Genomic DNA, 25,031 nt, shown 5'->3' with positions numbered 1-25,031 from the left:
GGACGCGGCCGGGGGCGCGCGGGGACCCGGGCTCTGGGGCTCCGGGCCTGCGCTGCTCAGGCGCGCGCAACGCAGGAAGGGGACGTGGGCGCCAGTGCGCGTGGAGGGCGGAGGGTGGGGACTAAGCGCTGCCGGGAGACCCCGAGCCGCCCCCTCCGGTCCCCGCGTCCCCTTCGCGCTCAAAGCCGCCTCCCTGCGCTGTCCGGGCCCCCGCGACCACTCCGTTCCCCGCGATCTCTGCCTGGCATTGAGCCTGCCCATCCTCCGCCGTCAGACCCCTCCTCTCCTTCCCAGCCCGGCGCCCCTCCTCGCGCACCCCTGCCACTCGATCCCACGCCCGCGCCGTGCTCTCTGCGTCCCACAGCCTCCAGCCCGTGCCGTCCCACAGGTGTCCGCGCCCGTGCGTGCTGCCGTCCGTGCCTCTGGGCCCGGCGCCGACCATGCCCCGCGGCTGCCGCTGCCTGCGTCTCGTGTGCCTGCTGTGCATCCTAGGGGCTCCGGGTCAGCCGGCCCGAGGTGAGCGAGCCCCGCTCGGCTCGGGTCCTGCACTCTGCACCCGCGAGCACGTTGACCTCTGCCGGCCGGACCCGGCACTGCAGCTGCTCCGACCGCGGGGAAGGCGAGACCCGGGAGTCCCTTTGGGAGTGGGACGGTCTGTGTTGCCGGGTTTCGGAGCCCTGAATCCTCTCCCGAGTCCCGCGCCCCAGAGAGCGGACCTTGGCCCAGGCTCACCGCCTTCACATCCATGTCTTGCAGCTGATGACTGCAGTGTCCACTGCGACCTGGCCCACGGCTGCTGCATGCCCGACGGCTCTTGCAGGTATCCAGACCCTCTGCTCTCCAAGAGCAGCCCTACACACTCACACCCACGTCATCCCCCGACGCAGTGTGGAGGGGCTTAGGACTCTCCTGTGAGCCCCACTGTTTCTCAGCAGCGTGAAAAACAGACAGGCTGCCTCTTCCTCGCCCCCACTGGGCCATTCCCCTTTGCCACCTTTGTCTGCTTCCTCCACCTTCCACGATTTCACCATCCCAGGTCTGGTCCAGGGATTCTGAACTTTGCTCCTCCAGATACCCAGAGGGACCTGGAGATCAGATCCAGGAGGCAAGGGGAAGATGAAGGAAAGAGAAGTGCCGCTTGGGGAGGAAAGGCTGCATGCAGGTGGCTGGGAGTAGTTCTCCGGGAAAGAGGCTCTTTCTTGATGAGTTAAGTAACTGACTTAGTGGGGTGGCTGGGCAGGTGCTGCAGCAGGAGATGTGTGTAGTTCAAGAAACACAGAGCTGGCAATGGTGACATAGGCCTGTAACCCCAGCATTCTGGGAGGCTGAGGCAGGAGGATTGCAAGTTTAGCCCAGCCTGAGCAATTTAGCAATTGAGCAGGTCAGATGTTTGTCCTGGAATTCGGTAAGAAGATAGTCCTAACCTTTCAAGGCCTCTCTTCCCTTAAATGTTTATGCCAAAAATGGTACTCAGAGTATTCACAGACATTGTCTTATTTCTTCCTCACACAGCCTGTGGGGAGTAATCTCAATTTCCAGGTGAGAAAACTTAGGTTCAGAAAGGTTAGACAAGGTACACAAGCAGGGCCCAAGTGCAGGTGCCTGGTGGTCTGATTCTGTGTGTCCTATGGCCCTGCACAGCCCCACACCCACCTGGACAAGTCTGCCTTCCCGTACACAGCCTCCTGGTTTCTAGAAACTCTGCTTTGTCCCTCCACTCCCCCAACGCCCAGCCCTCACCCTGTGTCTTCTTCCCATCAGGTGTGACCCAGGCTGGGAGGGGCTGCACTGTGAGCGCTGTGTGCGGATGCCTGGCTGCCAGCACGGTACCTGCCACCAGCCCTGGCAGTGTATCTGCCATGGCGGCTGGGCGGGCAAATTCTGCGACAAAGGTAGGGGGCAGAGGTGAGCTGTTGGCTGGGGAGGCTGTGTGTCTTAGGGGACTGTCCTTCAGCATTTATTGAGCTCAGCTTGTGTCCTGCTCATATCCTCAAAAGCAGTCTTTTATCTTTTTCAATTTATCTGTTGTGTGAATTAACTCTGTGAGGTTGGAAAGGCAGCGGCTAGAAACTCTACTCATTTTACAGATCAGAGACCCTAGATCACCCTGGGGCGGTGCCCTAGGAGCTGCTGGGAACACAGCCTTGGGTCATCTGGAGGCAGATGTGTCAGCCACCCCAGAGCCTTCTTTGTCTCCCCTGCAGACGAGCACATCTGTACCTCACAGTCCCCCTGCCAGAACGGAGGCCAGTGTGTGTATGATGGGGGTGGCGAGTACCACTGCGTGTGCCCACCTGGCTTCCACGGGCGGGAGTGCGAGCGCAAGGCCGGGCCCTGCGAGCGGGTAGGGTGAGTGCTGGGCCCAGGGTGAGGTTTTGCGAAGCTGGGGACAGGACGGGGAGAGGCAGGAGTGAAGAGAGGGTGGGAGACTGAGGGTCACACCACAGGAAGCCACTCCATGATGAGACTCCAGTGTGGCAAAGTGCCCTGGGCTCAGGATTCTCAACTTTCCTGATGCTTTCTGCACCATTTTTCCAACCACAGCAGTCGGTTAGGGCAGGAGGCAGAACAGATCGTGTGTGACTGCTATGGTCAGGGAGTGGGGACAAGCAGGCCCGCAGCCCTTAAAGATGTCCCACGCACCAGCCTTGCATGTCACTGTGCAGACGATGAAATGGCCCACAGGGCTGGACTTGCCCTGGTTTCCATTTCAGGCCTGACTGGTTGTGAGGATAATAATAGCACACTTATCCTGAGCCCTGCCTTTGGGCCAGACCCTGTGCTCACTGCCTGACACTATTTGAGAAGCTGGTACTACTTTTATTCTCTTTTAAAATGAGGTATTAAAAAAATAAAATAAAATGAGGTGTTTAGAGCCAGGCGTGGTGGCGCATGCCTGTAATCCCAGCACTTGGGAGGCTGAGGCACGAGGATTATTGCGAGTTTGAGACCAGCCTGGGCTACAAAGTGAGCTCAAGGCCAGCGTGAACTGCATAGCGAGACACTGTCTCAAAAAGACAAAAATAAAATAAAATAAAATAAAATGAGGTGTTTGAGGCATTGTGCCTATAATCCCAGCACTCTGGGAGGCTGAGGTGGGAGGATCATGAAATCAAGCTCTGCCTGGGCAATTTAGTGACTTAGGAAGACTCTGTCTTAAAAAATACAAAAGGACTAGGGATAGATAGAGCCAGGTGTGTTGGGCCGGGGAGATAGCTCAGCAGCACAAGCGCCTGCCTGGTAAGCGCAAGGTCCTGAGTTCGATTCCAGGTACAAAAAAAGAAAAAACGATAGAGCCCAGTGTGAAGGCCTTGGGTTCAATACACAGTATTGCAAAAAGAAGTAAATAAAAATGAAATAAAATGAGATGTTAGAGACTGAGTGACCTAAGGTGACACAGGTAGGAGGGGGAGCCAGGGCTTAGGATGCTGACCTGGGCCACCCCACAGGCATCAGAAGTCAGTATCTATGTCCCTTCCCACTGCCACCATAGCTCCCCATGCCGGAATGGCGGGCAGTGCCAGGATGACCAGGGCTTTGCCCCCAACTTCACATGCCGCTGCCTGGCGGGCTTCGTGGGTGCCCACTGCGAGGTGAATGTAGACGACTGCCTGATGCGGCCTTGTGCCAATGGTGCCACCTGTGTGGACGGCATAAACCGCTTCTCCTGCCTCTGCCCTGAGGGGTTTGCTGGACGCTTCTGCACCATCAACCTGGACGACTGTGCCAGCCGCCCATGCCAGAGAGGGGCCCGCTGCCGGGACCGTGTCCACGACTTTGACTGCCTCTGCCCCAGCGGCTACAGTGGCAAGACTTGTGAACTTGTCCTACCCATCCCAGATCCTGCCACCACAGCAGGCACCCCCGTGGGGCCCACCTCGGCAGCGGTGGTCCCTGCCACAGGGCCAGTGCCCCATAGCGCAGGCGCAGGCCTGCTGCGCATCTCAGTGAAGGAGGTGGTGCGGAGGCAGGAGGCTGGGCTGGGGGAGTCAAGCCTGGTGGCCTTGGTCGTGTTCGGGGCTCTCACCGCTGCCCTGGTCCTGGCCACCGTGCTGCTGACCCTGAGGGCCTGGCGCCGGGGCATCTGCCCCCCTGGACCTTGTTGCTATCCAGCGCCCCACTACACCCCTGCCCGGCAGGACCAGGAGTGTCAGGTGAGCATGCTGCCAGCAGGGCTGAGCCTGTCACCAGACCTGCCCCCAGAGCCGGGCAAGACCACAGCGCTGTGATGGCGGTGGGGGCGCCCAGCCCCCATCCTCACCTCCTCCACACCTCAGACTGTAGCGATCCTTCCTCGCCCCTCAGCACGGATGTATGCATCAAAGGAGCTTCAGCCTCACACCAGAAATACTATTTTTTTAATACACAGAATGTTTTATCAAATAAAACTATAAAAATATAAATGGGCTCCTGTGGCAGAAAAACCGTCCGCCTATGGCTGAGGTGAGGGGCACTAGGACAGAGGCTTGATCCAAGGGAGGCCTTGGCACTTGGCCCCCCAAGAAGTGGTTCCCAAGACAACAGCAGTGCTCCTGTCCCCTCCAGAAGGAGGCGAGAGGTAGAGCCTTGGAGGACGATGTAAACAAGTGGCCAGCACCTCTGCGCCAGCCCTGCTGCTCAGAGGGAGGGAACGGTCCTGGGGGACACAACCTGGGGCTCAGGTTTCTCCATCCAGGCCACTCTGTAGCAGCTGCTGGAATCCTGAGTGTCCCTGGTCACGCAGGGCAGTAGGGGAGTCCAGCCCCACGACCCTTCCTGCATGGAGCACCAGCACCCGGTCTGAGTTCAGGATTGTGTTGAGCCTGTGTAGGAGACAGTAGTCAGTACAGGGGGCAGGGGATGGTGCCCTGCAGGAAGAAGCTGACCCATTGTCCCTCTGCCCTTCCAGCCCAGCACAGGTATGTCCCCACAGGCCTCGGTCCCTGGCAGGAGAGACTGCTAGGTCCCCTCAGACAATGTGCCACCAAAGGTCAGGGCAGTGCTTGGAGGTAGGAGCCAGGATCTGAGCCCTGACCCTAGGGTCCCTACAAGGATTGGAGGGCAGTTCTAGGTTCTCTCTGGGCACCGGCGCACCTATGGGCGATGGTCAGCACGGTCTTGTTGGCGAAGCGCTGGCAGATGGTTTGCTGCAGCAGCTGGTCCGTCTTCTGGTCCACACTTGCTGTGGCTTCGTCGATACAGAGGATCTGGAACATGGTATGCGGAGAGCTGTAGCCCAGGCTGCCAAGAGCTCTGTTCCCTGTGATGCTTCCCGTCCCAGCCCCCCAGACACATCCCGATTCCTGCCCAGGCCCCTCCAGTGTCCCTTTATGCCTCACCTTGGCATCCGTGAGGAGAGCCCTGGCCAGGCACAGCAGCTGCCTCTGTCCCAGGGACAAGCACCGGCCCCCTTCGCCCACCTTGCTGTCCAGGCCACCTGCAGGGCACAGCAGCATCACTACAGGCCTCCCGCATTCCCCCCTGCTCTCCACATCAGGGACAGCACTCACCCATGGAGGCTACCACCTTGCTCAGGTGGCACTGCTCCAGGACCTGCCACAGGGCCCTTTCCTCATGCAGGCCGCGGGGGTCCAGGTTTTCCCGAATGGTCCCACTGAACAGGAAGGGCTCCTGGGGGATGATAGCTAGCTGGGATCTGAGGAGAAGGACATGGGAGCCAACTGGAGATATGGCCACTTCTCAAAGCGTAGGTTTTAGGGATGGGACTAGCACTTCTAGGAGAGCCCAGGATGGGGGCTGAGAATAAGCCCTCTGCTTCACACCACATCCCCACCCAATGCCCAGTGAGCCAGCTGGGCACCTGGCACTCAGGTGGGGTTCTGGGCAGTGCCAAAGACCTGGACCCCATTCTCAGGAGCCCAAATCTCACTGAGGAACCAAGACAGAGGAAGTGAACAGGCTACACGATATGATACTGCCTCCAGGGACAGCACAGGCTAGGGAGGGGACAACCAGACTGGATGTGTGAGGAGAGGACTAGTCCTGAGGGCCTGTAAGGTTGAACTATAAAGGGAAGCCCACCACTTAGACGAGGCAGGGCCAGGGAACATTAAGTCCCAGGGCTTAGGACCCAGCCTCCTGCCCCTTCCATGACAGGGAGCTGAGGAAATGACCCTGGGCAACTGGGGATAGGGGATCTAGGGCAAGCATGAGGCCACTTGTGACCACGGGCAACTGGCTCAAGTCTCAAGCTGTCCCAGGTACCACCAGCTGAGCCCGGGGACAAGGGACCTTGGCATCTGTGGCTGTAGCCCCTGAGAGCTCTGATTTCAAAGGGTGCACAAAGAAGACAAAGCTGCAAATGTGGCCCGGGTCACAGTGAGCAAAACCGAGGCCACTACTGTAACTCTGACCCAAATTCTCATTGCCTCCTGCTTGTCTCATCCCGCACCTCTGCCCCCACTGCCCCTGGTCGTCCCAAGCTTACAGATACCTTCTGGGCTATGACCCACTCTAAGTGCCAGGGTTCCTGGCTGCCTCTCCCCCTCAGTGCCCCATCCCTGTCCCCAGACCTGAGCTCGGCCAGCTCCAGCTGGCTGGTGTCCACGTCGTCCAGCAGCACCCGCCCAGCGCTGGGCTCCACCAGCCGGAACAGCACTAGGAACAGGGACGACTTCCCAGAGCCCGTGCGGCCCACAATGCCCAGCTTCTCTCCGGGCTGTACACGGAAGGTCACCCCATCTAGGGCATGGGGCAGCCCCGGCCGGTACACGAGCACCACATCCTGGAACTCCACGCTCCCCTGGGTCAGCCAGCTGGTAGGCTGTGGGTGCGAGATAGACGGAGACCGTGAGGCAAGGAGGAGGCACAGTACAGAGGGCTGGAAGCAGGGAAAGTAACAGGAAGTGGATGGGTAAGAGAAGGGATGGGGGGTGGATACGGGGATGCAGTGGAGAACGTTGGCGACCACGTGAAAAAGCGGAGGGGGCACAGAAAGATGGTGAGAAGTAAAGGGAGGAGTGGGGAGAGACAAGGCCTTTGGAGTTGCAGGCTCTGGCTTGGGGTGGGGGACGGTGCACCTGCAGCACGCAGCCCCGGGGCTCCTGGGCCAGGTCACAGGAGTACTCCTCCAGCCGCTCCACGCTCACCAGCATGACTTCCGTCTGCGTGAAGCTGCTCACCAGGCCCGAGAGCAGCCCCGTGAGGGACAGGGCATAGGACAGCGCAAGCCCCACCAGCCCTGGGGAGATGAGCACAGTGCTAGGGGAAGGCAGGCAGGCCAGGGGAACCCCGGGTGCAGACACAGTGCTTATAGGAAGTGGGCCAAGAGACAGGGAGATGATGGCCCAAGGCCAGGCCCCTGGGAGCTGGGGGAGGGAGGGGGGTAGGCTGTGGAAGCCATGAGGGGTGACAGTGAGAGATGGGGGGGGAGTTGAGGGGCTGGGTGCTGGGAGCAGGGAAGAGGTGAAGACTTATTCCAGTCTCAGACCCACCACCCAGGGGGCAATTGCTCCTTGAAACTCAGTTTCTTCAACTCCAAAATGGGGGTGATGGTGAGGGGCAGGGCCATCTGCACTGGGAATGCTGGCCCAAGGGGGACAGGTTGGGGGACAGCATGGGAGAGGTCTGGGGCAGGAACGAGGGGTCTGGGGTGGGGCGAGGTGTCTGAGTGGCACCTGGGTTAGCGAGGCCCTGCTGGTGCTGTACCAGGGCAATGCCTGCAATGGCACTGACCACCGCTGCCCCCATGAGCTGCAACCGGATGTCCAGCCACTGCATTGTGGCATAGGAAGCAAACTGGCACCTCTGGTTCAGCTCCAGCAGGCGTTGGTTCTCTTCCTCGAACCTGGGGAGGCAGAGGGAAACGGGGCCGCCCTGCTGCACCAACCCACCTTCCCGGAAACCCACCTCGTCCTGAGAGCTGACCCACGCACCTGTGCGCCTCAACTCAGGAATGCAGTGATCCCTGTGTATGCTTTTGTTTGTGACCTGGGCTGGCTTTGAATTTGCAATCCTCTTGCCTCAGCCTCCTGAGTGCTGGGATCACAGGTGTGTACCACCCTGCACAGGTGCTCTTTTGAAGGGGGGCCCTGCTCTACCTCACGTTCTCTTCTGTTTTCACCCTTCCTCTAGGACCCCCACCCCCAACTCTTCCTCAGGAGGCCTGGGCTCCCCCGGCCTCTCATGTCCCTCTTCCAGGGTCCTCCACCCTCCACTATGAGCTCTGGTCACGACAAGTGACCCTACGCACTGATAGGTGGCCCCAGCTGCCCGGAGCACAGGGAGGCCAGCCAAGGTGTCGGCCAGGTGGGTGTAGAGCGGAGACAGGGTGAGGCTGCTCAGGCGCCGCAGCTCCCTCGAGGAGGCCCGGTAGTAGCGCTGCACTCGGTGGTACACAATGCTCAGCGGTGGCAGCAACAGCAGCAGCCAGGGCAGGCCGGAGCCCAGCACAACCAGGAGGCCCAGCAGGCCCACCGCATTGGCCAGCAGGATGTTGAGGAGGAAGGGCAGGCTATCATCCACACACGCCACATCAGAGGAGAAGCGGTTCACCACTCGGCCCGTGGGCGTTGAGTCAAAGAAAGACACAGGCGCCTGCAGAGGGGGTGGTGGGCAAGGTGGACTCTGGAGAGAAGGGGTTGGCAGGATGCCCTGGGATGGGGCAAGGTGTGGGATGGCCCGAGGTTAGAAATGAAAAAGCAGTAAAGCATGTCCAGGGCTTGGGAGAAGAGGAGGCGCTGGTGGAGCTGGGAGGAAGACCATCCCAGGCAGGAAAGGGTCTCTCGACTCCTGGCCAACCCTCCCCCTGGATGAGGTGTATCCAATACTCTCCAAGGGTGAGGAGCTAAGATCTCTCCAGAAGATAGGGACTTCCAGCTAGTGAGTGCCAATGAGTCAGAAGTCAGGAGGAATCCTGATTGCTCATGGCTAGACAGCATGGTGAGAATTGTTGGCCAAAGTCAAAGTTATAGTAAGAGCTCGGGCTCTGGAGTCAGACTACAACTTGAATTTCAGCTCTCACACTGGGAGATGTGAGACCCCAGGCTAAGGACACAGTTGCCTCTCAAAGGCCCCTGTTCCACTTCATCTAAACAGCGAGGACAAATGGAACTACACCTGTTAGGGCTGCTGGTAGGATTAGGGACTAATCCTACAGAGCAGTCAAGTGCTTGGCACATCTGCTTGGCACATAGTAGGTGCTCAATAATAGATAGCTATTGGAGGTATGGTCTCAAGGTGAGCCCTTTCCCTTCCCCGTCTTCCCTGTTCCCACTTCTGCTTTTATTTTGGGAGCACTCCTATCTTTAGGCAAGGGACAGGTCAAATGACTTTCAGTGCCTCAGTTTCCTTAGCAGTAAAATAAGGTGACAGTGCCTACCTCACAGGGTTATTGTGAGGCCCTAACAATAGACAAGAAAGGGATTTGTAATGACAGCAATTTCATAATTGCTAAGTGAGCATCTAACGTGTGCCATGCTCTATCCTATGAACTTTCCATATGCTAATTAATTTAATGCTCATAACAAGCACATGGGGTCAGCAGATCAGATATACACTTAGCAACATGGATGGATTTTTAGAAATAGCACCACATAAAAACCCTCAGAAAAAGAATGTGAGCACTAACATAGTATCATTTAAGTAAGTTAAAAATACAGGCACACAAAACACAGGCATGTTACAAAAATACATACCGAGCATACTTAGAGTGGTTGTTTATCAGGAAAGCAGGGGAAGTGAAGATAGGGTATGAAGATAAGGGCCCTACATGATCTACAAGGTTGACCCTTTGCACCTGAGACCCAAAGGTGATGGAACACTGAGGAAGGTTCTCTCTTTGCCCCATTTTATAAGTGGGAAAACCATCAGCGCAAATCACTGGATTTAAGCCCAGAAGGCGACTTGCTTTGTGGGCTTCCAGGGCACCATGTGCCGCACCCATCGGTGAGGGGCTATTTGATCCCAAGGGCAGGAATGCATTGGGGGGACACAGGCCCAGGGCTGTCCCTCCACTCCCTCACCTGAAGGACTCGTTGCAGCAGGCGGCGGTGCAGGGTGGCGGCTGCTCGGAGGGTGCCAGCCGCAAAGAACACTGCACGGAGAAGCGTGCAGAGAGAATTGACGCCGGCGATGGTTGCATACACGGTGAGGTAGAAAGAGATGTCTGAGGAGCCATTGGGGGCCGCTTTGGGCAGTGGGAACACTGGGGCGCTGGGTGGGGAGGAGGCTATGGGTAACCCAAAGTAGGGCCACTCAGGGCTTCCTTCTCCCACCCTCAGCCCCCTGCTCCCTTGAGGCTGCTCTGAGACCGCCCAGCCTGTGCCCAGGCTGCCACTCACCAGAGGCTCCCGGGGGAGAAGAGGAGCAGTTTCGGGGAGAAGAGCCCTGAGGGGCCATGGGTAGGAGAAGCTGGCACCTCCCCAGAGCCATTCCCTCCTGCCCGCAGCTGGGAAATCCAGTAGGACAGCCACCAGTCTGCAGCATTCCGTGTGGCTGGGTGGGATGGAAGGAGGATATTGTGAGATGCCTGTGCCCTCGACTCCACTCCTGCCCTCCTGCATCCCGGGCTCCCTGCACTGCCACCATCCTGCATGCGCCTCTGTCCTAGGCCATCACCCTTCCGCCCCAGGGACAGCATGGCCTCCAACTTGCAAAGGGCCCAGCCGGGGCTCAGAAGGTGGCCATGGGGTGTGCTGCTCAGGCCCCAGGACTTTCAGAATTGGGGGCATGGCTTTGGTCCCAACTGTGGCCCATGCTTGGTGAGTCTTTGGAGTCAGTGCTGATCAGTACAAGGTGATAGTACTGGCCACCTGGACAACGTGGCCTTGGGGGACCAAGGGACTCCCACCTTGCATGAGGAGCAGAGAGAGGAGGATGATGAGGGCCAGGATGCAGCCCACGGCCCTCCAGTATGCTCGGTACACGTGCAAGGCCACGGCGCCCTCCTTCTTGCTCTCCTCCTGCAGCAGGCGTCCACAGGTGCTCTGCTCTACTGCCAGGCCCTCGCTCGTGGCCTCTGGGCTCTGTACCAGCGGAGCTCTGGCTGTGAGAACCAGGGAGGTCATAGATAAATTAGGGTTTCGGAGAAGCGGGCAAGCTTTAAAACAAAACAGTCTGTCTGGTGTGGTGGTGGAAAGTAAGGCCCTGCCTCCCACCTCTGTGCCACACCTGAGCCAGACACTTGTCCATCCTCAGCCCAGGTTTTGGGCACAGCTTGTACCAATGGTAGAATCTCAGAAGGAGGCCCTGGAAGGCAGAAGAGGAGAGGGGAAGCGCCACTTGGTCTGTACCAGGCCTTCCTAAAGTGTGTGCAGTCCCACCTACCTGTCCCTTCTGCCCTTCTCCCTCCCCCTCCCCAGCAGGGTCTTTTGTTTGGGTTTTTTGGTTTTTTTTTTTTTTGTTTTTTGTTTTGTCTTTTTGAGACAGGGTCTCGCTGTGCAGTTCAGGCTGGCCTTGAGCTCACTTTGTAGCCCAGGCTGGCCTCAAATTTGCAACGATCCTCCTGCCTCAGCCTCCCGAGTGCTGGGATTACAGGCGTGCGCCACCACGCCCGGCCCCCAGCAGGGTCTTGCTGTGGATGCCCCCAAATGAGCAGGACCCATCACATCCATCCTTCTGGAGTGTGACGAGCAGAGGGACCAAGGAGGACAGTCACAGCTGTGGGTCACACCCTGGCCACAGTCCCCTCTTATTTCCATGGAGCTTTTTAAATCCCTAACACTCAATTCCTGACATTCTGGTTGAGGCTCCATTTCTTCCTTTTCTCTGGTGAAACTGGAGGTGACCATGTCTTCTGAACCATAATCCTTTGAAGATTTTTGTTTTTGTTCTCTTTACAAAGAGACTATTCTAACCTGACCACGTGTTCTTCCAGAGGGATGGACACAACCAGTCCTGCTCAGCCAGAGGACATCAGACTGTTTTGAGGTCCTGGGCCTCTAAGCTCCTAAAAGCACCTGTCATAAAGCTCCAAGTCCCACATCTAAGCCAGTTCTGTGAAAGCAGGGCAGGGGCGGTAGGCTCTGCGCCTGAAAACCCACTGTCCCTCTCTTCCCCCACCCAGCCTGGCTCCCCCACACCTTACCAGCCTGGACGAGGCGCCCGGCCTCCAGGAGCAGCACTAGGTCAGCCTTCTCCAGATACTCAGTGCGGTGGGTGCACAGCAACCGTGTGGTGTGGCTCAGGACTCCCAAGATGCACCTGTGCAGCAGGTGGCTGGCCACATCTGCATCCACAGCAGCCAGAGGGTCGTCGAGGAGGTAGAGTGCCTTCTCCTGGGAGAGGGGAAGCAGGTGGGCAGGCCCCAGTCTCAGGTAGTCCAGAGGGGACAGTGAGAGCACTCGATAGTATCAGGGAAGGAAGTGAGACCTGGGGGTGGACTTCCCCCCACAACAGGCAAGGCTGGAGCTCAGGGCCAGGGTTTATAGGGCCCCAGGGCCTTGGGCTTTTAATTCTGCTTTGAATCTGCAAAGAGGTGCAGGGTGCAGTTGAGCTGGGAAACTGGATGCAGAGAAGATTATTCCCATCCTTCCACTTGGCCAAGCTCGCAAGGCTCCAGACTGCCTCTCCCTCCCTTAGCTTACCTGGTACACAGCTCTAGCAAGGGCAATCCTGGCCCGCTGTCCCCCACTGAGGGTCACACCCTTCTCTCCCACCTCGGTCTGGTCTCCAGCAGGCAGAACCTGGTAGAACAGGACCCCAGGGGTCAGCAAGGTCCCCGAAACCTTCTGCCCATTTCCTACCTTCGTAGGAAAGATGATGAAGGTCAAGGGAGCCTGAGATAGGGTTTAAATTGGGCGAGGAGTCTGAGTCAGAAAGGATAACTCACAATTCCAATTGCTTACTATATGCTGGGTACTTTAGGAGATTATCTTGTTTGAACCCCACTAGGAGTTTGTATAGTTGGTATTATTTCCTTTCCACAGATGAGACAAATCTTGGGAAGATCACCTACCTTGACCATAGCTCATAAGGGCCAGGAGATAAACCCAGACTTTTATTTTTGGTGGTATTGGGGATCAAATCCAGGGGTTCTCTATCACTGAGCTATATCCCAGTTCACCCTTATTCTGAGACAAAGTCTTGCTAAGTTGTCCAGGCTGGGCTCAAACTTGACATACTCCTGCCTCAGCCTTCCGGAGTACTGGAATTACAGGTGTGCACCACCATGCCTGTCCAAACTCGGATTCTTAACCAGTCTGTCGCACTTACTCCCTTGCCTTTATAACAGGCAAGGGTGACAAAGGGCCAGTATGACGTGAAAGCTTTCCCAGGCTTGCAGAAGAAATGCATCCTGAGCCTCCCTGGGGCTTCAGGAGTGCCCACTAAGCTAAGGGCCCCCACACCCAGAGGAAGAACCCATGATCCACTAGACAAGGAGTCTCCTAAGGGCAAAGCTGCTACTCAACCCTCTCCCTAGTGCCCATAACAGGAGCCAGAACCCAGGGGACATCGAGGGGAGAAGTGCTTGGTGTAGAAACAGATGCTGAAGGGGCACAGGCTGCCCCGGAGTCAAAGTCAAAGGTTCTCCTTTCCAGGGAAGTTCTACACATAGTCTTGGTGGGGTACTAGTGACAGTCCTGGAGGGGACCCTGGGGCTCCGTGGAGAAGTCCTGGAAGAGTCTATAATCTCTTTTTCCTGATTAATTTGGTACAGGGGTTGTGGGTAGACAGGAACCCAAAGGACTTAGGGATTTCCAAAGGACACCTTGAATCTTCCAAACCTTCCCAGTGTGTGTGTGTGTGGGAGGGTTCATGAGTCAGAACCCAGAGGCAGACCTTTATAGAGCTACGTCTCACAGGAGACCCTCCCCAGGGCCCAGCATCTCACGCCTCTCCAAGCTGCTGCATGGAACCCAGCCACCATCACCCCTCTGAGGCCTCCAGGGATTAGGCAGCCAGGTGCTGGACACTCTGGGAGGACCAGAGCCTGATGCCTGGTGCTAGACCAATGATGCCCCAGGAGACACAGCCTCTTCTTGGTCTGAGATATCAGGGATACATGGGGAGGGAGGACCATGGCACTCACGCTCAGGTCCTCATTGAGGGCACAGGCCTCCAGCACCTCTCTGTACAACTTCGGGTCAAATGTCTTCCCAAAGAGGATGTTGTCTCGGATTGTGGCAAACTGGATCCAAGGCTCCTGGGTAGCCAGGCCGAAGCCCTTGGACAGCCCCCATACCGCCACCCGTCCGCGCAGCCTGCAGAGCCAGGGAAGCAGCATGGGGACCAGCTCCTTGCTGAGTCCTCTGTGCCCACCCCCTGCCTCCTGGGAGCCTCCTCAGCCCGCTGCCTTCTACCCAGGTCCCTCTTTGTGTCCTGTGACTTGCCAGGTTGACAGCCTCTGAGGTTGAGGTTTATTATGGACTGGGAGGGGATGAAACTGCTCCTTGCCGCAGCCGGGCAGCTGCATGTGTACACTCTGGGACTCTGGGGAGATGTGACAGCACCCTGCTATCCTCCTGAACACACTGCTCCCTGAGCCCCTCCCTGCACAGCCCCTCATTTCAAAAGAAGAGCTCCACACCTTTCCTTCACCCTCTACTACAGCTCTGATGCTGGTCTCAGGCTGCTGACTCGCTGTTGTGATTGCCTCCTCCTGCCTAAGTGGAAAGTCTCCCAAGAAACAGGGTATGCCTCACTCTTCCTGGTCCCCCACAAAGGTGTGTGGTACACAGCAGGTGCTCAGTCAGGTTACTACAGGGAAGAGTCATGGACAGGGTGCACGGGAGGCTCATTACCTGTGCAGCTCCCCCGTGATGGCAGCCAGCAGTGAGCTCTTCCCGCAGCCCACCTTGCCCACGATGCCCACCAGCGCTCCCTGTGGGGAAGCCACATGGTAAGGACCCATTGTTCCCAGGGGAAGGACCAAGGGTGCAGTGGTCTCCCTGGGCTGCCAGCCCTTTCCCTGGGGCTTCTCTCTGGGCTCCAGTTGGTCTGCAGGGAAGGAATCTCCACCCCACAGACCACTGTGCCCCAGCGGCCAGCTCCGTACTGGACCCAGAGAAGCTGGGGGGTACATTTTCTGCTCAGGGCTGCTATCAGTGTTACTGGCTGTGTGCAGGGACCCTGAGGGAGCAGCTTGTCAGAGAGAATGAGAGGAAGCTGCCTAACAACTCCAAGTTGCACTTCAAGGTGGGTACTCCAGAATGGGGGAGAGGAGGCAAGGATTTAGGGCCTGCTCACAAAGCTAAGTCAATCCGTGCCTAGATTTCCAATAATCCTGGGCAAAAAGCAGCACTCTGCATAGATGCCTACTCTTGTGATTCACAGCTTAAAATCTTCTGTTCTCAAAAGCTGATTGTGGTGGCACACGCCTATAATCCCAGCACTCAGGATGCTGAGGCAGGATCACTTGGAGTTTTGAGGCCAGTCTGAACTACACAGTGAGACCCTTCATTTCTTAGTTGTAACTCATTCACAGAGCTATCTCCCTGCTGAAAAAAAAAATGCCAGGCACAATAGTACACACCTGTAATCCCAGTGCTTGGGTGGCTGAGGCAGGAAGATCATCGGCAATTTGAAGCCAACTTGAGCTACATAGTGAGTTCAAGACCTGCCTGGGCTACATAGCGAGACTGTCTCAAAACCATCCCCCCCACCAAAAAAAAAATTCTGCTGTGAAAGACACTGGAGTGTTAGAGGCTCTAATTGTCTGTGATGTCCCCATCTTACCAGTCAGGGGTTACCCACTGCAAAACGGGCAGCAATTCATCTGTGACCCTCCCTGGGAACCCAGGCTCAAGCCCCAGAGGCAGCTTTTACTCTTGGCTACAGCCTTTAAATGGTTGGGCTCTCTGCAATCCCATCTCCTATACAGTCGCACCTGGGTCCCTGTGGAGAAGCAGCAGCAAAGAGAGCGTGCAGATGGAGGGCAGAGATCTGCAAGTTGAGGCCTGGTTTGGAGCTGTTTCTAAGATCTGGCTGTGTTGCTTTTGGATTCTGCAATTCATCTCTGTATCCCTATTACAAATTCTTGTTTGTTTAAGGCAGCTCCAGTGGGTTTCTATGACTTTTTTTTTTTTTTTTTAAAGCCTCAACACCTTAGTAAAATTTTTTTGAAAAATTCCAGCCTTGTCTTGCCTGAACTAAGAGGAAAACAAAATCTACAGTCCAGGCCAGAAACGTGAGCCAAATGTGGTGGAGACGATTCAGCCACCGCTGAAGAACTCTGGGTTGAGCCGTGGGGCAAAGGGTTGGGCGGAGGTCAGGAGAGAGTAAAAATGCAGGGCTGGGGAGAGCAGGAGTCACCTTCCTGCCAGGAATGTTACTTCTTTGACTGCTGGCGCAGCATGAGTCACAAGGCATGACTGCTGCTTTCTACCCCATTTGTAAAATCTTGCCTGGAAGGGGTGGCTGGCCCTCGACCCCAGGTCCCCAGCCTGCAGGATGCTGCATAAGCTCTGGGGTCTGCTGGGGAACTGTGCATTATTCTGAGAGCCGTGCATGGAGGAAGGAGACTCAGAGATGGGGTTCCTCTCTTCTCAGCCTGGATCTGCTCACCCAGTCCGTCCACTCCCTCCCACAGCCATCAGAACAGCAGGGCCATCCAGCTGTGATGGGTTCAGCCCTCTGCATCTGTCCCTGAGTCCCCACCACCCCACTCTCTGGGGACCCTCTTGGGGTATCTGCCCAACGAACCTTTTTCACTTCAAGGTGACTGATGAAGGTCTCCTGGCTGGTTCCAGCGGGGTCCCAGGAGAACAGGGCTTCGTGCAGCTCCAGTGCTGTAGATGGCTCCGAGGGAGGCTCTGAACAGAGAAGCCCCTTACCCAGGGCTCTGCTTGGTCAGGAAGGGTACACAGGAGCCTGCCATTGACTCACCTGCCCTTAACTACCTGGCCAGAGTTGCTCAGTCTTCTGGCCTGCTCTGCTGGGATGCTACTGCCTCAGACTTCTGCCAGCAGCATCTATGCAGAGTGCCCAGGTGGCTATGGCTCCTCCACACCCCATGCCAGGTTCCACCCTATGGCTCCCATACCTGAGCTGTAGTAGGCTTGGGGGTTGTAGTTGGGAAGGTCAAGGAAGTGCTGGATCCGGTCCAAGGATACTTTGGCCTCCAGAAGACCATTGATGACCCAGGGGAAGTTGTTGAGGGGAAGAATGAGCATGCGCACTAGAGCCAGGGCCGTGAACACCTGAGTGGGCAGAAGGGAGAAGGCATCACCGGGTCCCCAGGAGCAGCCCAAGGCCTGCCCTAGGGTGGCCCTGCGGTCAGGTCTGTGGAGGCCACTAGCAGACCTGGGTGGGCAAGCTCAGGTTAGAACTGGCAGAGGTGGCCACACTGAGTTCTATAATTCTACATGTTCCTCTGGGGGTCCAGGTTGCTTTTTTTTTTTTTTTTTGTGGTGTTGGGGGTCAAACCCCAGACCTTGCACATGCTAACTGCATGCTTTATCATTGAGCCATACCTTAGCCCCCAGGTCTCGTGGTGATAAGCGTGCAGGCCTAGCCCATTCTGGGTCACCTCAGACTTTCTAAGTGCCAGCAGCATATGTTCCTGGCCAGATCCAGTACTGGATCATGGAACCCCACACAAGGCCATTAGACTGATAAAGGGACCTAACTCTAAGTCTGGGCCTGCCTGACTAGAAGCTGGAGTAGAAGGAAGTGAAGAGGAAGAAAAATAATTCCTTTCAAGGTTCCGGAAAAGCCAGCCATGGTAGTGCACGCCTGTAATCCCAGAACTTGGGAGGCTGAGATAGGAAGGCTGAGAGTTCAAGGCCAGCCTAAACTACATAGTGAGACTGTCTCAAAAACAAACAAGCAAAACAATCCAAAATCCTAGCACTTGAGAGAGTGTCCCCTTGGCTGGGAAGGGCAGGGCTGCCAAGGGTCCTCCTTTCTCCCAGGACCCAGGGCCTGAGCTACATCTCCACTCCACCTCCTCTCCCTCCCATCCCTCCCAGGCACCTCCCAGGCCTCACCTTGGTGGCTGTGAGCTGGTGCCCCATGAGGACATAGGTGATGAAGATGACAATGGAGATGACAACTGGTAGGGCAGCCCACAGGTACACACAGGCTGCATCCAAGTATTTGATGACCCGTAGCCGCCCCAGCTCTTGGGCCCGGCAGGCCTCTACCCGGGCTGCCATTGCTTGCTCCCACCCGAAGAACTTGATGACGCGAATGCCACTCAGCAGCTCTGTCATGAGCTGGAGAACGGGGACAAGAGAGCAGCATGAAGACACTGCTTATGTGTCTTCTCGTCTGCCTGGATGCTGGGTGGGACCCCAGAGTGCTGAAGGACCCCAGCAGCCCCTCACCTTAACCCGTGCATCCTTGTGCTGCAGCATATCCTGGTTGCTGGCCATGATACGAGTGGCAATTACTTTGTTGATGGGAACTAGCAGCAGCGCCAAGACCAGGCCACCCACAAAGGCCAGGCCTACCTGCTGGTAGAGCAGGTAGAGGGTGATGGCCAGTTGCAAGGGCAGCCCCCAGGCCTCATGGAAGCTGCCAGTGAAGTTAAGCAGCCGTTCAGAGTCAGTGCCCAGCAGATTAAGTACTTCCCCAGTAGGAGGGCGCCTGGGCCCCAGGTGCAAAGCCTTGTGGTACAGTACGTTGAGCACTGCGCCCCGGGCCTGGAGTGTCACCTTCCGCACCTCATAGCCATACTGGTTCTGCAGCACAGCGCCAAGCACAGCGCCGCCAGCTAGCCCCAGGGCATAGAGCAGGCCATGGCTCAGGGGTTCCTGCCCTTCCTCCAAGAAGCCCACCAACAGGGATAGCAGCAGCGGCCCTGAGAATCCCAGCATGGTGCCCACCAGCTTCAGCAGGCCAAGGGCCAGGTAGCACCGCCCAAAGGCCCCGTGCAGGGCCCTCCACAGCCGGGCCTCTTCCTGCCAATGCGCCTGGAAGGCACGGGCCACATAGGCCGGGTGCAGCCTGTGGGGAAGGCAGCAAGTGTCCTGGGGTTGCCGCAGCTCTCCACAAGCACCTCGGACCAGCAAAGGGCCCAGCCAAGCGTAGGAAAAGCGTGACAGCCAACTCTCTCCATCCTCAGCCACCTCGGGTTCCTGGCCCGTGGAAGATAGGAAGGGCTCATGAGTCCAGGGTTCCCGTGGTGGCGCCCCAGGGGCTGCCCAGCCCAGCCCATAGGCCAAGATTGCTGCCAGCTGCAGAAAGAGAAGACACAGACGGGCCAGGGGCCCTGGAAGCAGCGGGGGCAAAAATGTGTCTTGCTGGCAATGCCACAGCAGAGTCAGCACCAGGGCAGGGGCTGGCAGAAAGGCTGCCAGAGCCAGAGTCCAGGGCCCCCGTGAACGACCACTAGGGGAATGTGCCAATGCCCACAGGGCCAGGCTGTGGCTGATCCAGGCCACTGCTGCCACACCCCCGGCCAGCACTTCTAGTCCTATGGGACCTGGTCCTGCTCCTGGTGGCAGAACAACAGGAAGGAGGTCTAGCAGTGGGAGAATGGAGAGCAGGACGGCAGCTGCAAGTCGGAGGCGCCAGCCAGGACTGGAGGGCAGGGCGTAATCTGGACTCCTGGGGACATGGGAGAAGAGAACAGAGGAAGTACTTCACAGCCGACTCAGGGACCACACATGGACCTTACCTCCAACAACTCTTACCTAAAGGGAATGACCCCCCTTTCCTGCCTTGTACATGGTACCCATTTATCCTGGAACTCAGAGTTTGCTCACCCAGGAAGCCTTCCCAAATTGACCCAGGCCACTTTCTAATTATACACACTATCTGATTCATTCTTTACCACAGGCATTAACAACTTTCTATTTGTACCTACCATGAAGGCTCTAATTAGGAAAAAAAAAAAGGAGTTTGAGGCTAGCCTGGACAATTTGCAAAGCCCAGTCTCAAAACAAAAAGGAGCCACAGCTCAAGAATAGAGCATTTAACTGGGGATACAGCTAAGCGGCACAAGCACCTGCCTGGCAAGCACAAGGTCCTGAGTTCGATTCCCAGTACCAAAAAAGGGTATAGAGCATTTAAACAGTGTATGGTGGTGCACATCTGTATGCCTCTAATCCCAGCACTCAAGAGGCTGAGATGGGAGGACTGCTGTAAGTTTGAGGCCACCCTGGGCTATGTGGTGATTTCAAGCCAGCCCACCTAGGGAGACCCTATCCCAAGAAACAAATGCACTGGGCATGGTGGTGCATGCCTGTAATCCCAGCACTTGGGAGGCTGAGGCAGGAGGATTGTTGTGAGTTTGAGACCAGCCTGGGCTACAAAGTGAGCTCAAGGACAGCCTGAACTGCATAGTAAGACCCTCTCTCAAAAAAGACCAAAAAACAAACAAAAAAACCCAACTAAACAAAATAGAGCACTTGTGTAGCACGCATGAGGCCGTGGGTCCAATCCCCCATATTGCAAAAGATACTGAATTTGTTATGCCATTTGCTGGCAGGGCTGAGTTACCTTAGTCATACATGAAAATACTTTGGATTTGCTTAAGAATCCACCTAATAGCAGTTAAATGGAGGGATTTAAGTTAAAACCAAAGTCAGCTTTTACGATGTGGTAACAGAAGAAAGAACACTGAATCCTTGCAGACTGTACACTGGGCTGAAGTTCCAAGTCCTTTTCCTCACTGGAATAGAGAGCAGTAAGCAGTCAAGACCCAAAGTACTCTGACATCCTTTCCTAACTGTGATTCTGAATTTCTCTAATCCTCACCAACAAAGCACAAAAGCCTGCTAAGTAAAGTGAGATAGGCACAATGTCTATTTTTTTTCTGCTTTTCTTCTGGTACCAGGAATCAAACTCAAGACCTTGTGCTTGCCAGGCAGGTGCTGTGCCGCTGAGCTAAATCCCCAGCCCCCACAATGTCTATTGATTGATTACATGAGGATTTTTCTTACTTTCCCATTACATTGAATTCTCAAAGGACTACGTCAATTTTTGTTTTTGAGGCTGGCCTCAAATTCCTAGGCTCAAGCAATCCTCCTGCCTCAGCCCAAGCAGTTGAGACTACAGGCACAGCACAAGAGCACCTAGCCCAGCTAAGACTGTATTTTTAGGAGCTCCTCCTCTGAGCAAGTGGTGGATGTCTGTGCTGACTAAACCTCTCTAGACCTTTGTCTTGTCCCAGGTAAGGAAAAAATGCAGATCACTCCCAGACCAAGCAGGTCTGCTGCACCTCCTACCAAAGGGAAGAGTTCTTTATCTCCCTAATTCCTCTTGGGTGGAGACACTTCTTTCTTCATCAACCAGGCACACCCACAGGCAGAGAGCAGACTGTCCTACCTTGTGAGACTAACTGCCTTCCACAGCCGGGTACAGAATAAAGGTGAATTTGGAACCGGCAGTTTACAGCCCTAAACCCAAGACTCCTTCAGTTTCTGATTTCTCTCTCCTCTACCTACCGTGTTCTCTCCAACTAAGTGTACATATGTTTACACAAGCTTTTCTTAGCCGAGAAACACTGAGTTTCCACAGAGGGAAGTGTTGACGAACAGGTCCTACAACGTCAACCCAAGTCATCTTTATGGGTTAAAACACTGTTCACCTAATTTTGCCTTAAATTTGTAACAGTTGTGTCTGGGCATCTGAAAGTCTATAACAGTGATGATTTTTACCACGCACCAGACCTTAAAAATATGTCAGGCATTGCACTCGTGACATGCTTGGATGCATCATTTCATTTACCCCTGTCAATGCTGGGAGACTCGGGGAAGCTAGCTAACTTGCCCAGGCACAGGCATCCTGCTGCTGAGTGGAAGCCCTCAGCTTTCATTGCTTTTGCCCTGCGCCAGGCCTCGCGGGCAGCTGCAGGTGGAAGGGGGCTGAGAGTATGGAGATGGGGGCTTCAGGCAGGGTCTGCGGACGCCGTCTCTACCCACCTCGGGGTGCCCCAGTGGCAGGCACTGAGCACGGCGAGGAGCGCGTGGGGCAGGGCGCTGAGCACCAGCTGGGTGAAGCAGTGCCCGGTGGTGTCCCCCTCCCACAGCGGGAACGGCCGTGCCGCGCTGGTGCCGCACAACTGTGTCAGGACCCGCTCCATGAACGCCGCACCTGAGACGAAAGCCGGGATGAGCAGGCGGAGCTCGTCCCTGTCAGTCCCCGCCAGCTCCGCCCCTCCCTGCCCCCTCCCCGCCCCTCGACAGCGCCGCTTCCTGCACCCACCCCACCCCCCGCCTCGCTTCCGCCCCTAGTCAGACCCCGCCCACCTCGCCGTACCTCGGAGGACGGAAGAGAAGTTTCTGTTTTTAGAGCTGGAGGATTTGTGAGCCCGGATCACTGCCCTGCCACCGCTTTTTCCTTTTTTATGTCTCGCTGTACCCAGGTATCCGGAACCTCAAACCTAAAGAAGTTGTGTTGCGCCGGATTCCAATAGCCTGAGCACTGCGGGAAGCAAAAGGACGTGCTCGCGGTCAAGGTGCTGGGCCCGGCTAGGCGGTCGCCCCCTAGGGGCGGGAAGACCTGTCAGGTACTCTGTCCCTCCCAGGCTCAGGACTCTGCTCATGCGCGGGGCTCCGGGCTTGCAGTGTCTTTGTACGCAGACGCAGTGCTGCGGGCGCGACTCCGTGTTTAGGCACGTTTATGTGCTGTTTCTTGGACGTGGACGCGGACGCATCCCTGCTGGTAATGCATATCCATTTTATAGCCGGCCATGTGGAATACTTTTACTAGCTGACACCAGCGTTACACTCACTAATGCGTAAAGAACTGGGAAGCCAAACATGCTTCCTGTGCTGAGGAATAATGCCGCTAACATTGGTGATCTTCTTCCTTGGGAAATTTTTCTAACCGCTTTGAATCTGTTTCTTTTTACAACGGGAGCGACAATAACAATACCAAAGTGCTGAGAGTTGTATAAATAATTTAAGAGTACGTAAGGAAGTGGTTTGCTAAAAGGAGTTCTCAAAAAATAGGAAAGTAATGGGGTTTTGAACAAAACCACAATTGCACAGGAAATACAAAGAATCAACAGCTGGGATCTCATCTTATTAAAAAGCTTTCGGACAGCAAAAGAAACCATTAACGGAGTGAACAGACAACTCACCGAGTGGGAAAAAATTTTAGCCAGTTATTCATTAGACAAAGGACTAATATCTAGAACATATAAAGAATTCAAAAAAATCAGCCCCCCACACACAAATTTAAAGGCTCAATCCAAAAGTGGGCACCTGAGATGAATACACACTTCTCAAATGAAGAAGTACAACAGCAAATGTGTGAAAAAACGTTCAACATCACTGGTCAATGGAGAGTTGCAAATTAAAACAACACTGAGATTCCTTCTCACCCCAGGAAGAATGGCTATTATCAAGAAATCAACCAGTAACAAATGCTGGAGGGGCTGTGGGGGAAAAGGAACCCTTCTCCACTGTACTATAAATCTACAATCAATTATCAACTGTCTTTGATAATTAATGAGTTATCTTGGCAACAGTGAGTAGTAGCTGCTCTCTATAGTGACTAGTAGCTGCTAACTCGTTAACTTTTAGAAAGTATCAACCTTGTTTTATCCATTTGCATTTCTGCAAATGGAGACTTGGTGTCTATCCATAATTATCATCAACTTACTTTTTTCTCTATTCATAAATGTGTCCTTGGAAGTATAATTTAAACAAAGGAGCACATGTAAGACGCTTGTCCTAGAAAAATTACTCTCAAAATACACACATAATGCGTATTATTTTCTTTTTTTTTTTTTTTTTTGGTTTTTCTCTGGTACCAGGAACCGAACTCATGACCTTGCGCTTGCCAGGCAGGCGCTTTTGCCGCTGAGCTAAATCCCCAGGCCCTGCGTATTATTTTCTTAATGATCATTTCCTTGACACACTAATAATAGTGTGCTAATCAGCATTTCTATACTCCTAAACACTATAAATACTGTGACTGTAAGTACAGAATACTGTCCCCTCAAGTCAGACCAGGATGATTTGTGTAATGGGAAATAAAACATCCTAACTGCAGATTTTTTAATTTTCAGAAGCAGACTGAGTCTGGTCTCATTTAAACTAATAGCATAGAATGAGAATAATTGTGAAAGAAGCTCCCCCTAGAGGCAAGAAAGCATAATCAACTTTTACATTTATAATAGCAGTGTGGTTACAAAATCACACAGTTCCATCCTGGAGAATGAGAACGAGACTCTTATACTGCTCATTTAGGATCTCTTTTAGGGTCTCTGGCCTCCCTGCTTTCTAAAATAGTTTTGTGTTTTCTTTTTCTGTCTTTCTGATCTCTGGGCATCTTACTGGCTTCACATGGGTACTGCAGATCTCTCTCCAGCTCATCCACGGCCTGCGTAAGTTTCTGGTTCCGGCTAACTTATTTCTGTGCCACACTAGGTAAGGTCTTAGGAAACCTCTCAGGCTGTCTGGTGCCCTCTGCCAGGTTATGACAAAAAACCATGCAGACATTTCCACATGTGGCCAAGAAGGGAGGAAAACAGGTGTGAGTCACCAAGCCTCCCTCCACTGCTCCTGCTATGGCTGCTCCTTTTAAAAAAGATTCTATTTATTTATTTGTTTATTTATTTATTTGGTACTGGGATAAATTTTATTTTAAAGAGAAAAAAACAAAATAAAATTTCAAAACAAAGTAATAGGAAGGTAACAATGGTTAATACATTGCACATTGATATCTTTATATTACTCAGAGTACAAGATATAGGCATTCAACTGTCCAGACAATATTAGCACAAACCCTTCCTTTCAATGAACTAAGAGAAATTAGTAGTATAACTATCTTAACCATCTTGTGTGTGTGTGTATATATATATATATATATTTTTTGCTTTTCCCTTCCTTTCTCCTTTCTCACATTCTAGTTTCTCTTTCCTTTTGAACAGTTTCTTCCCATTTTACAATATCTATTGTACATTTTGGATCTTATTTACTCTTTCAGCTTCTCACACTAGGGAGACAATATGTTTACACATGTGCGTCTCATGTATTTCACTTATGAATATGGTCTTGAGTTGCATCCATTTACATATAAAAGTTTCCAGTTTATCCTTCTTTATGGCTGAATAGTACTCTATTCTATAAAAGGACCACATCTTTTTTATCCACTCCTCAGTTGGGCATTTGGGTTGTTTCTAAGATCTAGCTATTACAAATTACATTGCTTATAAACATGGGTGCACATATATTGGTATGGTCTGATGTTTT

The 25,031-nt window shown here is 54.5% G+C and overlaps 2 protein-coding genes across 5 annotated transcripts in view; one reads left to right on the top strand and one right to left on the bottom strand.

Annotated features, from left to right (window-relative positions):
• Dlk2 (delta-like 2 homolog (Drosophila)) overlaps nucleotides 1-4,403 on the top strand; it is a 5,025-nt gene extending 622 nt beyond the window's left edge. The window contains exons 1-6 of one of the 4 annotated variants that reach the window (XM_005389767.2): nucleotides 22-114; nucleotides 389-516; nucleotides 757-820; nucleotides 1,762-1,892; nucleotides 2,205-2,349; nucleotides 3,494-4,403. In XM_005389767.2, coding sequence (XP_005389824.1) covers nucleotides 441-516; nucleotides 757-820; nucleotides 1,762-1,892; nucleotides 2,205-2,349; nucleotides 3,494-4,229 — 1,152 coding nt within the window. In that variant the 5' untranslated portion in view covers nucleotides 22-114; nucleotides 389-440 and the 3' untranslated portion in view covers nucleotides 4,230-4,403. Of the gene's footprint in view, nucleotides 1-21; nucleotides 115-388; nucleotides 517-756; nucleotides 821-1,071; nucleotides 1,208-1,761; nucleotides 1,893-2,204; nucleotides 2,350-3,493 lie in introns of those variants that run through there. The other 3 variants (XM_013516814.1, XM_005389766.2, XM_013516815.1) reach the window with 3 other exon arrangements.
• On the bottom strand, nucleotides 4,342-22,983 carry Abcc10 (ATP-binding cassette, sub-family C (CFTR/MRP), member 10). Its single transcript, XM_005389768.2, has 22 exons — nucleotides 22,087-22,983; nucleotides 21,750-21,921; nucleotides 18,207-19,431; nucleotides 17,868-18,095; nucleotides 16,922-17,078; nucleotides 16,582-16,691; nucleotides 14,682-14,761; nucleotides 13,970-14,141; nucleotides 12,525-12,623; nucleotides 12,026-12,215; nucleotides 11,110-11,187; nucleotides 10,790-10,984; nucleotides 10,281-10,434; nucleotides 9,963-10,152; nucleotides 8,192-8,535; nucleotides 7,617-7,786; nucleotides 7,020-7,180; nucleotides 6,513-6,763; nucleotides 5,490-5,635; nucleotides 5,319-5,416; nucleotides 5,074-5,186; nucleotides 4,342-4,802 (listed from the first exon to the last, which is right to left on the bottom strand). Exons 2-22 carry the CDS (start codon nucleotides 21,908-21,910, stop codon nucleotides 4,658-4,660), a joined length of 4,467 nt encoding a protein of 1,488 aa, XP_005389825.2. The 5' UTR covers nucleotides 21,911-21,921; nucleotides 22,087-22,983; the 3' UTR covers nucleotides 4,342-4,657.
• Between the last annotated feature and the right edge of the window lie 2,048 nt (nucleotides 22,984-25,031).

The sequence above is a fragment of the Chinchilla lanigera genome, unplaced genomic scaffold (assembly GCF_000276665.1).
Source record: "Chinchilla lanigera isolate Chin_1 unplaced genomic scaffold, ChiLan1.0 scaffold00036, whole genome shotgun sequence".
Classification (NCBI taxonomy): Eukaryota; Metazoa; Chordata; class Mammalia; order Rodentia; family Chinchillidae; genus Chinchilla; species Chinchilla lanigera.
This window is presented reverse-complemented; position numbering and strand designations above follow the sequence as displayed.

Bases quoted from the DNA above. Each gene is read 5' to 3' on its own strand.
- Abcc10 (XM_005389768.2), bottom strand. From the start codon at position 21,910: ATGGAGCGGGTCCTGACACAGTTGTGCGGCACCAGCGCGGCACGGCCG. The intron at 19,432-21,749 runs GTGGGTAGAGAC...CCATGTCCCCAG, and splicing joins TGCCACTGGGGCACCCCGAG to GAGTCCAGATTACGCCCTGC. The intron at 10,435-10,789 runs GTGGGAGTCCCT...CATCCCACCCAG, and splicing joins CTCTCTGCTCCTCATGCAAG to CCACACGGAATGCTGCAGAC.